We start from the raw sequence: 15676 nt of genomic DNA, 5'->3' as shown, positions 1-15676 counted from the left end.
CTACCTCTGCAACGATGACGGCGGACTTCCCCCCTACACCGGGTGGATCGTGGAGAGCTGTCCGGAGAAGTGGAAGTATGGCATCCCGAGGGAGGATCAGCCCAAGCTGCAGCCGCTCCTGGAGGGGCTGGAGAGGCTACGGAGCCGCTGCCTTACGACGGCCATGGTCGTGGCCGCCTTCCACCGCCAGAGCATGCTACCGCTGATGGCTCGGCGGCGGCACCTGTTCGAGATGAGGCCAGATGAGTCGATTGAGGGCATCCGGATGTCTGCCTCCGCCCTCTCCGACGAGGAGATTCTTCGCCAGGTGAGGGAGACGGTGGAGGTGAAGCTGAGGAGCGGTGGCCTAACCCCCATCGCGATGCGCCTACCGCGGGGGTTCCTCTCCCTAGTAAGTCACACGCCGCTGCAGCCCCAGAGGCCTCCCCGTTCCTCACCGTTGTCTGTTCCCTTACCCATGTTTGCCGTCCCGGCAGGGGATGAGGGACATGCGAGCCTCCCCACCGCCCGTTCCCGAGGACACAGCGCGGAGGGCGGTGAACTGGGCGCACGCCGAGGCGCAGAAGAAGCGGAAGGACGCTAAGGAGGCAAAGCGCACGAGGAATATTCTTGCGCGCGTGGAGAAGCGCCGTCGACAGCAGAGGCAGGATGGTCTCCCGGTGGAGTCATCTCCGTCACCGTCACTGTCGGCGGAGGCTTCGGATGAAGATGATGAGAGCGAAGTGGGGTGGGGTCCCCTGGACCATCTTCCTGACGTCAGGGAGACAGTGCCCGGAGCATCGGCGAGCAGCCCGGCGCTCCTAGGAGGAGGAGGAGATGCCTCGAGGCCAACGATCGCCCGCCCCGGGGCCAAGGCCGACACGCCCGAGGCACGGGCGTTGGGAAAGCGTGCCTTCAGCCCAGTTGGCTCGACGACAGAGGTGGAGCAAGTGGCGGCGGGGGCAACACAACTGCCCCCATAGAGGACCGAGGGGGTGTCGGAGTCCGTCAAGGACCGGCCAGCACCGGTGGATACAGAGGCCGTGCCTCTGCCGCCACCACCGCCTCTGCAGAGGAGGGTCGCCGTACCTAAGCGGTTGCAGCCCTGCTCGAGGTAAGCATATTTTTGGCAGAGTTGCAGCATTTTCCGTTCGTTCTTTGGTCACATGCTGACCCTGTAAGTACCTTGTCTTCAGCAGGAAGCGTCCTGCGGATGTGCCCACCTTGGCACCACTTAAGGCACTCAAGATGAGCCCTAGCTCCACCGCCCACTGGGTGGTGGAGGTGCAAGCCGCCATTCAACGTGGCGCGGCGTCAGCGAGGGCCGACCCGAAGGAGTCGATCGCCCAGGGAGAGGCTACCAAGGCGACCCCGACACAGACGGGGGAGGGAGCGCCTCTGCCCCGTGAGGCCGAGGCTCGTGAGTCAAATAGGGCCGAGGCACCCTCAATTGCCAAGGCCACCGAGGTCAAGGCCCCCTGGGCCTCCGAGGCCGAGGCGACGGAGGTCGGGGTGCCTAGGACTGCTGAGGCCGTGGTGGCGGGGGCCAGAGCCCCCGGGACCACTGAGGCCATGGTGGCGGAGGCTGACGTGAGCGCGGCGAAGCCGGCGGCCCAGGAAGTGGAGATGAAGGCGGCGGAGGCCTCGGTGGCACCCCTGGTTCAAGGCCTGCCGCTGCTGCGAGAGAGTGACGGGAGGCGGAGGTCCATCCGATCTCCTCCGATGATACTTCCTGGGCACAGGAGGTGGTCGACGCTAAGGTGACCGACACCGTGGAGCAGCCGGCTCTGACCCTGGGCGAGGGAAGCTCAGCCCTCGTGCGGGTACGACTCGAGCCCCGTGGGTGGGACCACCCGTGTGTCCTGTGGCAGAGCTGGGATGACCCTGAGGGGGAGCCTCTGTTCGCCCTCGAGGATGCGGCCGAGGGCGGGCGCTGGGACACCTTCGAGCAATACCGCCAGCTGGCGGAGCAGTCAATGCGAACGACGCTGTCCGTAGTGGCCGATGATCTGCCCGGGGTTGCCCAGGTTCGCGCCTTCTTTTCTCATGTGGTGTCGTCTTTTTCTGAGTTTTTCTTGTAGTGAATGACCCCTATTTTGCCTATCTAGGAGCTCGAGACCCGGTCCCTCAGGAAGTCAGTCTTTCTTTGGTAGGAGAGGGACGTCTGGGACCAGCTCCAGCGGCAGAAGGACCTGCTCGCCCATGCCAACGAGCTTCTGTCGGCGCGGAGCGCGGAGGTGGAGGACCTCCGCCTACGCGGTGCTGACATGAAGGCAGCGGCGGCGGTGGCTCAGGAGCAGGTTGCCCCCTTGGCGGCATGGGTCAAGGAGTTGGAGGAGGAGCTGACCCGCGTGGCCGGTGATCGGGACGCCTTCAGGTCCCGGGCTAGAGAAGCCACGGCCTCTGTCAAGGCCCTCGCTGGGCAGCTGGGGACAGAGCAGGGTGCGCACCAGCTGACGAAAGGTGCCTTGGATGAGGCCCTCAAGGCGACTGAGGCTTCCCAAACTGAGGCTATGGTCTAGAGGGGAAAGGCCGAGGGTGAGTCTTATTCCCCTTGTTTTATTTGTTTTTCTTGTGTTTGGCCCCTAACTCCTTGGTGTGATACAGAGCTGGAGGGAGAGGCTTCTAGGGCGGCCGAGGCTTCCCGGGTCGAGGTCCAGCGCCTGAAGGAGAAGGCCGAGGCTTCTCGGGTCGAGGCCCAGCGCTAGAAGGAGAAAGCCGAGGCCTCCCGGGTCGAGGCCCGGCGCTGGGAGGAGAAGGCCGAGGGTGAGTCCCGTAGGCTTCCGCCCCTATTTGGCTTGTTTTCCTTTGCGCTCAACCCCATTCCGTTTCTTTTGGCACAGAGCTGGAGAAGGTGGTCACCCGGGCAGCTGAGGCCTCCGTCACAGTGTAGGCGGTGCTTGAGACTGAGATCAGGGAGCACGATGCATTGAAGAGTGCCACCCGTACCGCCTGTGAGGCCCTGGAAGTCGAGGGGGTCCAGTCAGGCAGCTCCCTCAGGAGCCGCCTGATTGCGTTGAGCGGCCAAGTGTGCGAGCGACTCCGAGGGGCGCTGCACACGGGTGTTAAACGCGCCCTAGTCGTCATCGCCTCGCACTACATCAGCGTCGACCTCAAGGCCATCAGCGATGGCTACGTCCTGCCTAATGATGACGGGGAGGCCAACAAGGAGGTCGCGAAGCTGATAGAGGCGACGGAGGGCCCCGGCACGGTGCTGGCCAAACTATTCGAAGAGGAGGTGGTCCCTCCTACGTCATCCGCCGATGCTGGGGACCCTGAGTCTTGACCTGGGCCCGAGAGGCCATGTAAATAGATTAGGGATTATGTTACCCTATCATAACGTTGGCGGCCGTTGAGGCCTTTTTAAAGTAATCGTGTGTCTATGCTTCCTTAATTGTTTTTCATTGTATTTTCGAGCCTCTACCCTCTGTCTCGTCTCTGAACAAATCTCTTGCAAAAAACTTCCTCGGAGCCTAAGCTACCCCTCGGGCAAAAGGTGGTGAGGGAGTGCCGTAGCCCGAAGGCGTAGGCCATCTCGCGACTCAGCCGGCCTTCTGTCCTGGAGACAGTCTTTTGGTCCTTAGGTTTTTTCACCATCAATTTGTTAGAGCATGCTAGAGAGTTTGGCGTAGGAATTTTTTCGAAAAACGACTAAAAAATGGTGCGTAGGACTTAGGGGGGAGTCCCCCCTTCTAGCCCCCGAGGGAGGCTCAGTTCTGCAGAGGCAGAGCCGAGTCTCCCTTATGGTGTTATCGTACTGCCGAGACCCGTGATGGGCTCGGGGAGTTTCTCAAAAAATTAGAACAACTAAAGAACGCTTCTTAATTGTATTCCGAGAAACAATATATACAATGCTTGGAAATTTAAGGGTAAAAGCGACGTAGCTGTTCTATGTTCCAAGCGTTGGTGAGGATTTTGCCCTTCTCGTTGGCTAGCTTGTAGGTCCTAGGCTTCAGCACTTGGGCGATGATGTACGGTCCTTCCCATGGTGGGGTCAGCTTGTGGCGGCCCTTGTTGCTCTACCTCAGCCTCAGCACCAGGTCGCCCACCTTCAGGTCTCGGCTTCAAACGCACTGGGCTTGATAGCGCCATAGAGCTTGCTGGTATTTGGCCGAATGTAGCAACGCAACGTCTCGGGCATCCTCCAGTTGGTTGAGGGCATCCTCGTGGGTAGTGCGGTTGCTCTACTCATTGTAGGCCCGAAGCCTCGGGGAACCGTACTCTAAGTCAGTGGGGAGGATGGCTTCGGCCCCATAGGCCAGGAAGAACGGTGTGAATCCCGTGGCTTAGCTTGGGGTATTCCTCAGACTCTAGATGACTGATGGGAGTTCGACAAGCCATTTCTTGCCAAACTTCTTCAACCGGTTGTATATTCTCGGCTTGAGGCCCTGTAGGATCATGCCATTGGCACGTTCTACTTGGCCATTTGTCCTAGGGTGTCCCACGGCCGACCAGGCCACACAGATGTGGTGGTTGTCATAGAACATCAGGAACTTGTGGCCGGTGAATTGCGTCCCGTTGTTAGTGATGATGGTGTTCAGAACCCCAAACCTATGGATGATATCAGTGAAGAACTGCACCGCTTGTTCGGATTTGATTTGATTGATCGGACGAGCCTCGATCCACTTGGAGAATTTATCGATTGCTACCAACAGATGGGTGTAGCCCTCGGGGGCTTTCTGTAGAGGCCCAACCATGTCCAGCCCCCACACGGTGAAGGGCCATGTAACAGGGATGGTTTGGAGGGCTTGAGCCGGGAGGTGCGTTTGCCGCGCATAGTACTGGCATCCCTCTTAGGAGCGTACTAGCTTGGTGGCGTCGGCAACCGCTGTCATCCAGTAGAACCCTTGGCGGAAGGCGTTTCCGACGAGCGTCCAAGGTGCTGCATGGTGCCCGTAGGCCCCTGCATGCAAGTCCCAAAGTAGGGCTTGGCCTGCCTCGGTGGTGATGCATCGCTAAAGGACGCCAGATGGGCTTCGCCGGTACAACTCGCCGTTGCTGAGGATGTAAGTCTTGGCTCGTTGCACAAGCTGTCTAGCTTCGGTCTTGTCTGCAGGGAGCTCTCCTCAGACGAGGCAATCAAGGAATGGGACCCGCCAATCCATGCCCTGGTTGGCCTTGGGAGGCTCTGCGTCTACTTCCATAACCTCGAGCTTGGCCGAAGGGGTCTCGGCGACGGAGGGGGCCTCGAGCCCTGTGGTGGGCTCGACCGGTGGGCCCTCTCCCGCTGCTGAGACATGGTTGATGGAAGGCTTGTGGAGGTCTCTGGCAAAAATGTTCGGGGGGATCGGGGCCCGCGCCGACGCCATCTTTGCCAGTTTGTCCGCGGCCTCGTTGAATTTGCGCGCGATGTGGTTAAGTTCAAGACCGTCGAACTTGTCTTCAAGGCGACATACCAGCTTGCAGTACACCTCCATCTTGGGGTCATGGCAGTTCGACTCCTTCATCACCTGATCGACGACAAGCTGTGAGTCGCCCCGCACGTCGAGGCGCTGTACACCAAGTTTGATGGCGATCCGCAAGCCGTTGACGAGGGCTTCATATTCGGCTACGTTGTTGGAGGCGGCGAAGTGGAGCCAAATCATATAGTGCATGTGTACTCCGAGGGGCGAGATGAAGAGCAGACCCGCGGCCGCCCCGGTCTTCATTAGGGACCCATCGAAGTACATGGTCCAGCATTCCGCCTAGACTGGGGCAGGTGGTAGTTGGGTGTCGGTCCACTCTACCATGAAATCGGCCAAGACCTAAGATTTGATTGCTTTCCGAGGCACAAAGGATAGAGCCTCCCCCATGAGTTCGACGGCCCACTTGGCTATCCTACCCGAGGCCTCCCGGTTATGGATTATCTCCCCTAGGGGGAAAGACGACACCACGGTTACCGGGTGGGATTCGAAGTAGTGATGCAGCTTGCGTCGAGCCAAGATTACGGCGTAGATCAGTTTCTGGATGTGGGGGTAGCATGTTTTGGCCTCGGAGAGTACTTCGCTGATGAAGTAGACTGGTTGTTGGATGGGTAGAGCATGCCCCTCTTCCTGCCTCTTGACTACTATGGCCGCACGGACCACTTGGGTCGTTGCGGCAATGTAAAGTAAGAGAGCCTCACCCTTGGCTGGCGGTACTAGGACGGGAGGATTAGTGAGCAATGCCTTGAGTTTGGTGAGGGCTTCTTCAACCTCGGGGGTCCACGAAAAGCGTTCTGATTTCATCAAGAGGCGGTACAGAGGCAAGCCTTTTTTGCCAAGGCGTGAGATGAAGCGGCTCAGAGCCGCAAGGCATCCCATAACCTTCTGTACTCTCTTGAGGTCTCGGATCGGTCCCATGTTGGTCATGGCCGAGACCTTCTCCGGGTTGGCCTCGATGCCGCATTCCAAGACTATGAATCCCAAGAGCATGCCTCGGGGAACCCCGAACACACACTTCTCGGGGTTGAGCTTGATGCCCTTTTCTCAGAGGCATTTGAAGGCTATCTCCAGGTCATCGACGAGATCCTCGGCCTTTCTAGACTTGACCATGATGTTGTCCACATAGGCCTCGACGGTTCGCCCGATGTGCTCGCCAAAGACCTAGGTCATGCACCGCTGGTATGTGGCCCCTATGTTTCTGAGGCCGAATGGCATAGTCACATAGCAGTACATGCTGAATGGCGTGATAAAAGAAGTCACGAGCTGGTCGGACTCTTTCATCTTGATTTGATGGTAACCGGAATACGCATCAAGGAAAGACAAGGTTTCACATCCCGTAGTGGAGTCAACGATTTGGTCGATCCGAGGTAATGGGAAAGGGACTTTTGGACAGGCTTTATTCAAACCGGTGTAGTCTCACACATCCTCCACTTCCCATTTTTCTTTTTGACTAACACAGGGTTAGCTAACCACTCCGGATGGGACACTTCCTTGATGAATCCGGCCGCCAAAAGCTTCTGCACCTCCTCATCGATGGCTCTACGCTTTTCCTCGTTGAATCAGCGCAAGCGCTGCTTCACTGGCCTGGAGCCAGCTCGGATGTCTAAGGCGTGCTCGGCAACCTCCCTCGGTATGCCCGGCATGTCCGAGGGACTCCATGCGAACATATTGGCATTCGCACGGAGAAAGTAGATGAGCATGGCTTCCTATTTGATGTCGAGGGTGGCACTGATCCTTAGCGCCCGGTCGTCGGGGCAGGTGGGATTGATCGGGATGAGTTTGACGGCCTCCGTGGGCTCGAAAGTCCCGGTGTGACGCTTGGAGTCGGGCACCTCACTACCGAGCTAGTCGAGGTTGACGATGAGGGTCTTGGCCTCCACGATAGCCTCGGCATACTCGATGCGCTTGACATCGCAGTCGTATGCATGCTCGTACGTGGACTCGATAGTGATGACGCCGTTGGGGCCCGGCATTTTGAGCTTGAGGTACGTGTAGTTGGGGACCGCCATGAACTTGGTGTAGCATGGCCGCCCTAGGATGGCGTGGTAGGTTCCCTTGAACCCAACCACCTCGAAGGTGAGGACCTCCTTGCAGTAGTTGGAGGGAGTACCGAAGCAAACGGGCAGGTCGATGTGCCCGAGGGGCCGCGTGCATTTCCTCGGCACGATGCTGTGGAAAGGCGCAGTGCCACCCCGGAGCTGCGATTGGTCGAGCTCTAGGAGCTCCAAGGTGTTGGCATAGAGGATGTTGAGGCCGCTGCCTCCATCCATCAATACCTTAGTGAGCCAGGTATTGCCGATGATGGGGTCGACGACAAGTGGGTACTGCCCGGGGTTCAGGACGTAATCAGGATGGTCGTCCCGGTCGAAGGTGATTGCCTCTCAAGACCAGTTGAGGTACTGGGGAGTGGCCACCTTCACTAAGAAGACCTCCCGGCATTCCCTCTTCCGCTATCGTGTCGTGAGGCACGCCGAAGGCCCGCCGTAGATCATGAAAGCGTTGTGAACTTCGGGGAATCCGTCGTCCTTGTCGTCGTCCTTGTTGCCGGCACCCCTCTTCTTGGCATCATCGTCGGGGAGCCTGAGCTTGGTGTAGTAATGCCGGAGCATGGTGCACTCTTCGAGGGCATGCTTCACCAGGCCCTGGTGGTAAGGGCAGGGTTTCTTGAGCATGTTGTCGAAGAGCCTAGGGCCTCTGGGGCCTCGGGGATTTTTGCGCTCCGCGGCCGCGACTAGGCCGGCCTCGAGAACTTCCTGCTTCCCCTGGCAACCCTTTTTCTTTTTCTTGGGGAGCTGGGGAGCCGAGGCCCCTGGGGCCTCGTCCCTCTGCTTCCCCTTGGTATCGTCGTCAGGGAAGATGGCCCCAATGGCCTCTTTGCCCGAGGCAAAGTTGGTGGCGATGTCGAGGAGTGCGGTCACCGAGGTTGGTATGTTCTGGCCCAATTCTCGGACCAGGTCTTGGCAGGTGGTGCCGGAAAGGAAAGCCTGGATGATTTTCGAGTCACCGACGCTTGGCAACTCAGTGCATTTCTTGGAGAAGCGCCGGATGAAGTCTCGGAGAGACTCGTCTGGGCCCTGGCGACAACTTTTGAGGTCCTAGGAGTTCCTAGGGCGCACGTATGTGCCCTGAAAGTTCCCGACGAAGACCCTTACTAAGTCACGCCAGTCGTGGATCTGTGAGGGAGGGAGATGTTCAAGCCAGGCTCGCACCGAGTCTGACAGGAATAACGGGAGGTTGCAGATGATGAGCAGGTCATCGTTCGTGCCACCTAGCTGACAAGCTAGGCGGTAATCGGCCAGCCAAAGTTCAGGATTGGTCTCGCCGTTGTACTTCGTGAGGTTGGCCGGCTGCCGAAACTAGGCCGGGAAATGGGCAACGTGGATTGCTCTGCTAAAAACTCGAGGGCCAGGTGGCTCAGGGGAAGGACTGCGGTCTTCCCCGCTATCATAGTGGCCACCTCGATGCAGATGGTAGCCCTAGGCGGGCCCCTCATTGTCGTGTCGCCATCGCCTGCTGATCACTTCGTGGTTGCCCTATGCCTCGTGTTGGTTGCCGAGGCGGTCGTGCAGCAAGGGGACCCTATTGATCGTCAGTGAATGAGCGGGATCAGGATGAGCCGAGGCCTCCCTGTCCTGCCGAGGCAGTGTCGTGGGAAGGTTCGAGGCACCTCCGCGCCACTGGGAGGCAGAACTCTCGGCCTGCTGCACCGCGGCGGTCTCAAGGAGATCCTAGAGCTCGCCGCGGACCCGTCGCCCCTCCGTAGTAGAGGGTTCGGGCATCATTCGGACTAGCATTGCCACAGCCATGATGTTCTGGCTAGCGCGATTGAAGATTGGGGGTTGCTCACCCCCTTCGTCGTTGTTGATGCGGTGGTGGACATCATGGGCCTTTCGCCAGGCTCCTCCGCCATCACCGCGACCCTGCTGCTCCTGCTCGAGAGTGTCTCGGAGCTGCTGTAGAAGGAGTCGGTCTTGCTTGACCTTGGCTTGAAGGTCACAGAACTGCTCTAGGTCCGGGCGTCGAAGTTGTCCGAGGGCGAGACTCTCATTCTGCACTGCCGGTGGGACAACGCGTGAGGGAGTGGCATCGCCCGCTCCCTGGCGAAGCGGGGTACGGTTGTCTGCCCCCTCGTCCTCATCGCCCATGCTCGGCATCCCGAGTCCGACGTGGAAGCACTCACGAGTGGGATCGTAAGTGCCTTCATTGTCAGTGTAACACCCTAGGTGTTTGGCTTCCGCTAAATTGCATTTCATTTCAAAAACATGTGCATCATCTATCTCATCATGCCATTGTTATTGAAACATGCATATGCAACATTTGGGTGAATTGCTTGTTTTGTTGTTTCATTAAATGTGATCATTTGACATGGGTATAGCACTTGTGTAAAGTGGTTGATTATGGTCTAATACACCTTAACTACACTTAGGGTAATTGTTTGGACATTGTTCATGTAGATCAAAATGACAAAATTGCCCTTTAGAAGAGGTTTGACTTGAATTGACCCTTAGAGTGCCACAGTTTGACTGATTCAAAAGTCCAAATTAGGGATCTTGCATGGCTATGCACCCTTTACCAAAGTTGTAGCTAATTTATCAAGGAACAAAAGTTGTTTTATGATCATCTCATGAAAATGGCTAGAACAAGCTCAAACATGGCCCACAAGTCAGAATTCCATGCTGATTTCACACTGAAAAATTTGTCTAAGTCATTGAGGCCATTTCAGTTTGATTGAGCCACCTTTGGCTTGATACAACTCAGGATACAGGGTGAATTAGCTGTAGAGTTCTAAAACAAAGTTGTAGCCCTACTATAGCTCTGCAACTTTCGTATACATTATTTTCACTAAATCATCACGGTTTAAGTGATCCATCACGGTTAAGTTCGCCTGTCACTCATAGTCATCGAGCACTGAATCGAAAAGTTTCAGAAAACATTCAGTGAACATGGTGGCCGACCGGCGCAGGAGCTGCTCGCCGCGTGTCGCTCATGCTCTGCCGACGCCGCCACGTCGCACGTCCGCACTCCAGAAGAAGGCCAGCGCCTGCCCGACGCACTCGCCTGCTTCATTTGCCCTCTCTCGCCTTCACCGCGCGCAGCGCCGAGCTGCAGCCGCCCTCCATTTCCGACCGAGCGTTGCCGTCATCGTGCACGCTCGTCACTGCAAAAACGTGCCGGCCATCTCGCTCCTAGCCTCGCCGTGATCCCCTCTACCACCCCCACCGTTCAGTCGGTCCACTTGAGCCTTGGTAAGGGCGAATTCGTCGTTTCTTCCCCCGCCGCCATGGCTGACCTCGCCGGAGCTGGCGCTCCACGCGGACAACTGCCACCGCAGCCTTGCCGTCTCTTCTACCCCTTGCGCTAGGTCCGGTGAACGCTACCGAAGCTCGTAGAGTCACCCGTTAGGGTAGTGGCGCCGTAGCCTCGTCGGAGCCGGCCGAGCGCCGCCATGGCCGTCACCACCCCCTCTTGCCACCGTGATAGCCAAAATTGATGGCACCGCTAGATGCGCATTGTTGAGGCGAGCACCGATGCACCGCTGGCCTCGCCGGAGGAGACATCGACGACGAGCTACGCTGTCGTCTTCCTCCGTTTCCCCGCCTGTCTCACTGTCTCGTGGGTCTCGTAAGTCAGTCGCTGTAGCGAGGGCGGGAGCCAGACCTGGGCTGTGCCTTGTCTAGGCCACGCCAGCGCGCGCTTCGTGGGCTGCCGTGTCCTTGGGGCCGGCCCAGCAGTAGAGTAGGGTTTCAAATTTATTTTTGGTTTATTCTTTTCACAGATTTTTGTATAGATTTTAAAAATATGTATCTCCTAGTTGGTAGCTTCAAATGATGTGGTTCCAATTTTGCTGAGTTCATGATAATGTCTAGTTTATATTAAAAATATGATTTATGCCATGTTCTCTTATGAAAATGGGAGTTTCTATTTATCTCTTTTAATCATGGAGGAATTAGGGATAATTATATCTTTTTGTATGTAGCTCCAAATGGCATGAAATTTTTATGGTGTACTGCTCCTATCATGAATAGCTTGTAGTTAAATTTTCATAAATTTTGGACACTGTTTGTAGGAGATAGAAAATTATCTTGTTTGCATGGGTGGATCTTGTGTGAATTTTCATAATTTTTCTATAGATCCAGTAAAGGTAAAAATTAGTGAGTGCTGTTATTATGCTAGAATGAGGCTATGAAAAATTAGAAATCTATTGCTTGACACTTTTCAATAGGGTTTCCTAATTATGCTAAAAATAGACATGCCATCTATTATTTTGGATACAGCAAGTTCTTCTTATCCAATTGCTATGAAATTTTTATGGTAGTCTATGTGAAGCATGAGATAGCTACTGTAATTTTTGTAGATTTTTCTGAATAGTTTTACTATATATTGCTTTAATCACCTAATTAACTAAATAAATTAGAAAAGGATATTAAATAAATTATTTAGAAGTTGGCACTATACTTTCTAGTGTTCCTCTGGCATGTGCAACAAGTTTGTAAACTTGGTTTGGTACAATTATGCTTTTGCATCATCATTAAATAATTAAGTTAGTAACCCTGTCATTCTGGACAGATTCTAGGTTTACTGGAATTTGATTTGGTCAACGTAAGAATCATGCTTTGATGTTACAAATGAATTGTAGAGAATTTCATAAGCTTTCCAGAATGTCCTCATGCAAGTCATTTGGATTTATAGAACTCTGGTTATGATTGAATTAAGGAACTACTCGTTGCATGTAAAACCTTAACTTTGATTTAAGTATGCCTTTAATATTTCCTAAATTTGTGGTAATGTTCTTAGGTGTTAGGCCTTTAACTGAAGATGAGCATCTTTACCTTAGGTTATGCAAGTTGGGTAAGTAGCTCTTGTTCTTCAAGTTAAGTAGATACATGTTTTAAAGTGATTTGAATAGAGCTATTTTACTCGGTAAACGAGTGTCCAGTGATGTTTTCGTTAAACATTTACTGTGATTCATTCATCATGAGCATCATGTCATTCCTTATGCATCCATGATATTTATCTTGTGCATCGGCATGCAATAGGTGTACCGAAGGGAGTAACACTGCTGGAATTCGAGGAACCGAGCGAGCAGCAACAGCCGACACTGGAGGTACAGGAGGTGCAGCCTTCAGGAGAAGTGCCAGACGAGGTCGCCGTTGAGTGCCCGGATCACTGTCCGTGCAACTTTGTGAAAGGCAAGCCCCGGAGTATATTAAGCCTCCTAATTTCCAAAATGCAGTTACAGTATTATGGTTATATATATATATATTGTTGCATTAAGTTTAGGTATTGGATGCAAACACTTGCTGCATTGGTTATCCAATCCTTGTCCAGATATTGATACCCTAAATCCTATGTAGCTCAGGCTCGTGTAGTGCTTAGCCCTGCTTAAACACGGTAGAAGTCAGGTGATTTCCTGTCACCTGCGAGATATAGGAAGATACATATGGCATGGTTGGCTATATTTGCTATCGTGGAAAAGAACCAGTCTTAATGTGAAATGAAGACCGGACGGAGGCTTGCCGGTTTGCAGTGACTCCGTCTGTGCCGATTAAGGACTGAATCTTGGAGCCTTTCCTGTTCATGTTGAACGCATGCCTCTCTCTTAGTTGGCTGGGTCTGGAGACTGACCATGAAGCCGAGTAGCTCACCTCAGGCCGGGAGTCGATAAGTATAAAGTGCACCTCGGAAGGGAGCCGTAGGCGTGAGTCCAAGGGCAGGTGATTTAAAAGTCCTGATCGTCCTGGCAGAAGGGTAATCCCTGAGAGTGCTGGCGCTGATCGAACCCGCGAATTTGGTTCCTGAGTTGTCCCAAAGGTGACCCACGGCTACCCTTGCTAAGTATGCCAGGGTGAGAGTTAGGAATACCCCCTCAGCTGAGTTGTAATTCGATTCGAGTCGCCGTCTCTCCCGGTTAGTGAGAACTTGACGGGCTTATCTCCAAAGTAGATACACTAAATAACATAATGGTTCGGAAATGATGATATGATGATGACAGCCTTATTATACCTGCTATGGTTAATATTGTTTGCTCCTAATAAGTGAGTGCTCTAGTACAGGTGCTAATCTAGTGGACAGGTAAATGATGATAAGCTTGATGCTAAGTTTAAATTGGTTACTATAATCATAAGCTCTTTTATGCAACTGTGTCAAGCTAGCCCACCTCATTAGCCTTGCATGACCCGTGGTGTCTTTTATTTCTGGTTTTGATGGGTAAGTCTAGCTGAGTACCTTCTCGTACTTAGGGTTTATCTCCCACCTGTTGCAGATGACCAGTTCTACTTTGGTTGCTGCAAGTATTGCCTTCTCCCAGCTGGGGATGAAGACTAGACCATTGGGCGCGGTCTCTCCTAGTTCTCGTACCTGATGATGCTTTTGTGGGACATGACTCAGACCTGGCAATGTATTTGAAACTATGAAGTTATATACTAAACTATGTTGCTTCCGCAAATTCAAACTTGGTTTGTAATATTTATTTGAACTCTGATGGATGTAATCCGAATGCTACTTGTGAAATGTTGTAACGGATGATGTGTTGTGTTGAATCGCTACAGTCTTGGTTTGTATGTCGAGAGTTGGTTGAAATCCTTCGTGATTTCCGGACTACCGGGATTATGGGAGCTTAAGTACAAGAATTTGATCGCTTCGGTGATTGTTTTTGTACTTACGTTCTTATGATTTAGTCGGTTCTGTTACAGCTGGCATCAAAGCAAGATTCGACACTAAACATGTCATTTGTGTATTTAAAACAAAAGTATTTGCGAAAATCCTAAATTAAATACTAAGTATTGCCAGTGGTCATATCCCTTATGCCCAAATAAGGACTCTTAGGCGGCTTATTAAAGTACTAACTTGGGGGTTCCTGCTTGTTTCTGTTTCGTCGTCCATACGGCGTGCTAGTGTATGGATGCCATCCGCTTGGGTGGTAATGTATGGATCAAAATACCTCTACGCTCTGGTAAGTGGGAGTTGTGAGAGCATGACCGTCCAACCGTCGGTCTAGGGGAGAGTAGTTGTGGTTGCTCGCATACTTACATGTTCAATCATGTATCTATGAGAGTACTTAAATGTGGGTATCTCTGACGGGTAGCTTGGATACTAGAATATATACATCGGGGGATGTATGTATGAAAGTATTTAGTTTACCGCTTACTTTACATGCATTTTGGGAAATTATTGGGCTGAAATGAAATTTTCTGCAGGTACACTAACAACGTATCATTGTAGATCGACTAGCTACCGTATACGAGAGAACATATGTATGCCACTGTATATTTCGCTAGCCTTTAAATTTTTCTAGGTTTGTGAGGACGTACGGATCGTGCATGCATCATGTTCAAGCATACATGGCATTCTTGCATTACTCCCTCCTTTAAAAATATGATTGTCCCGACTAATTAAATTTCATATCCCTTAAATGATTCTCCCCTTATGTTGCAACTTTTTGCTACAGATGGCGCGCACGAAACTCACTGCTCGCAAGTCCGCTGGAGGTAGGGCGCCTCGTCACCGGTTAGCTCCTCGTGAGCCCTGTCCGGAGCTACTGAGGAGGAAAGGCTGAGGACAGAGCTGGCCCGAGTGACTGCTGAGAGGAATGCGGCTCAGCAACGTTTGGAGCAAGTAACATAGGAACGGGACCAAGAGACTCTGGAGGTTCAGAGGTTGATAGTTGCTCACCGCAACTGTGAACATATGTTGATTCACGTGATGAACCAATGGAATGAAGCCTGTCACGAAGAGAATGTGTTGAGAGCACGACAGGTGGAGCTAGAGCAGCAGTTGGCAGTTGCCGAAGAGTACAATGACCATCTCCATGAGGAGGTTCACCTGTTACATAATCAGCTTCACCCTCTCCTGCCACCTGATGATGAGGATGAGATGGGCTCTGGTGTCATCATGGCTGAAGGTGATGATGACATAGAGGTCAATGGACCTGAGGACGTTCCACCTGAAGAGGAGGAAGATGAGGAGTTAGAGCCTGCTAGTGATGAAGATGGAGGAGAGATCTTCGATACTGACTCTGAGGACGATGCGTAGTTTAGCTTACTACTTAGTTAATGCGCTAGAGCTAGTCTTTTGTTGATCCTCATGCATGAACGAGTAGCTTTGTAATAAGTTAATCGTTGGGATGTAATATCGGACCCTCTGTTATTTCGAATGAAAGTTTGGAACCACTATGGCTTGGATGTAACCTATCGAACGTATTATGCTCCATGTATGTGAGCCTTTGATGTATTCCATCTTTGCAGTCTATAGATCTCGTTGTTGGTTAAGTTCATCGCATTTATGTGTCAATTGAT

General features: G+C 53.1%; 1 protein-coding gene across 1 annotated transcript; it reads left to right on the top strand.

Annotated features, from left to right (window-relative positions):
- The first annotated feature begins 1227 nt into the window (after nucleotides 1-1227).
- On the top strand, nucleotides 1228-3265 carry LOC136536582 (basal body protein 10-like). Its single transcript, XM_066528827.1, has 4 exons — nucleotides 1228-1638; nucleotides 1722-2006; nucleotides 2166-2465; nucleotides 2915-3265. Exons 1-4 carry the CDS (start codon nucleotides 1228-1230, stop codon nucleotides 3263-3265), a joined length of 1347 nt encoding a protein of 448 aa, XP_066384924.1.
- The last annotated feature ends 12411 nt before the right edge of the window (nucleotides 3266-15676 follow it).

The sequence above is a fragment of the Miscanthus floridulus genome, chromosome 2 (genome assembly GCF_019320115.1).
Source record: "Miscanthus floridulus cultivar M001 chromosome 2, ASM1932011v1, whole genome shotgun sequence".
Lineage (NCBI taxonomy): Eukaryota > Viridiplantae > Streptophyta > Magnoliopsida > Poales > Poaceae > Miscanthus > Miscanthus floridulus.
Note: the sequence above shows the minus strand (reverse complement) of the source record. Positions and strands in the feature narration are given on the sequence as shown.

Bases quoted from the DNA above. Each gene is read 5' to 3' on its own strand.
- LOC136536582 (XM_066528827.1), top strand. From the start codon at position 1,228: ATGAGCCCTAGCTCCACCGCCCACTGGGTGGTGGAGGTGCAAGCCGCC. The intron at 2,007-2,165 runs GTTCGCGCCTTC...CTCCAGCGGCAG, and splicing joins ATCTGCCCGGGGTTGCCCAG to AAGGACCTGCTCGCCCATGC. The intron at 2,466-2,914 runs GCGACTGAGGCT...GATGCATTGAAG, and splicing joins CCTTGGATGAGGCCCTCAAG to AGTGCCACCCGTACCGCCTG.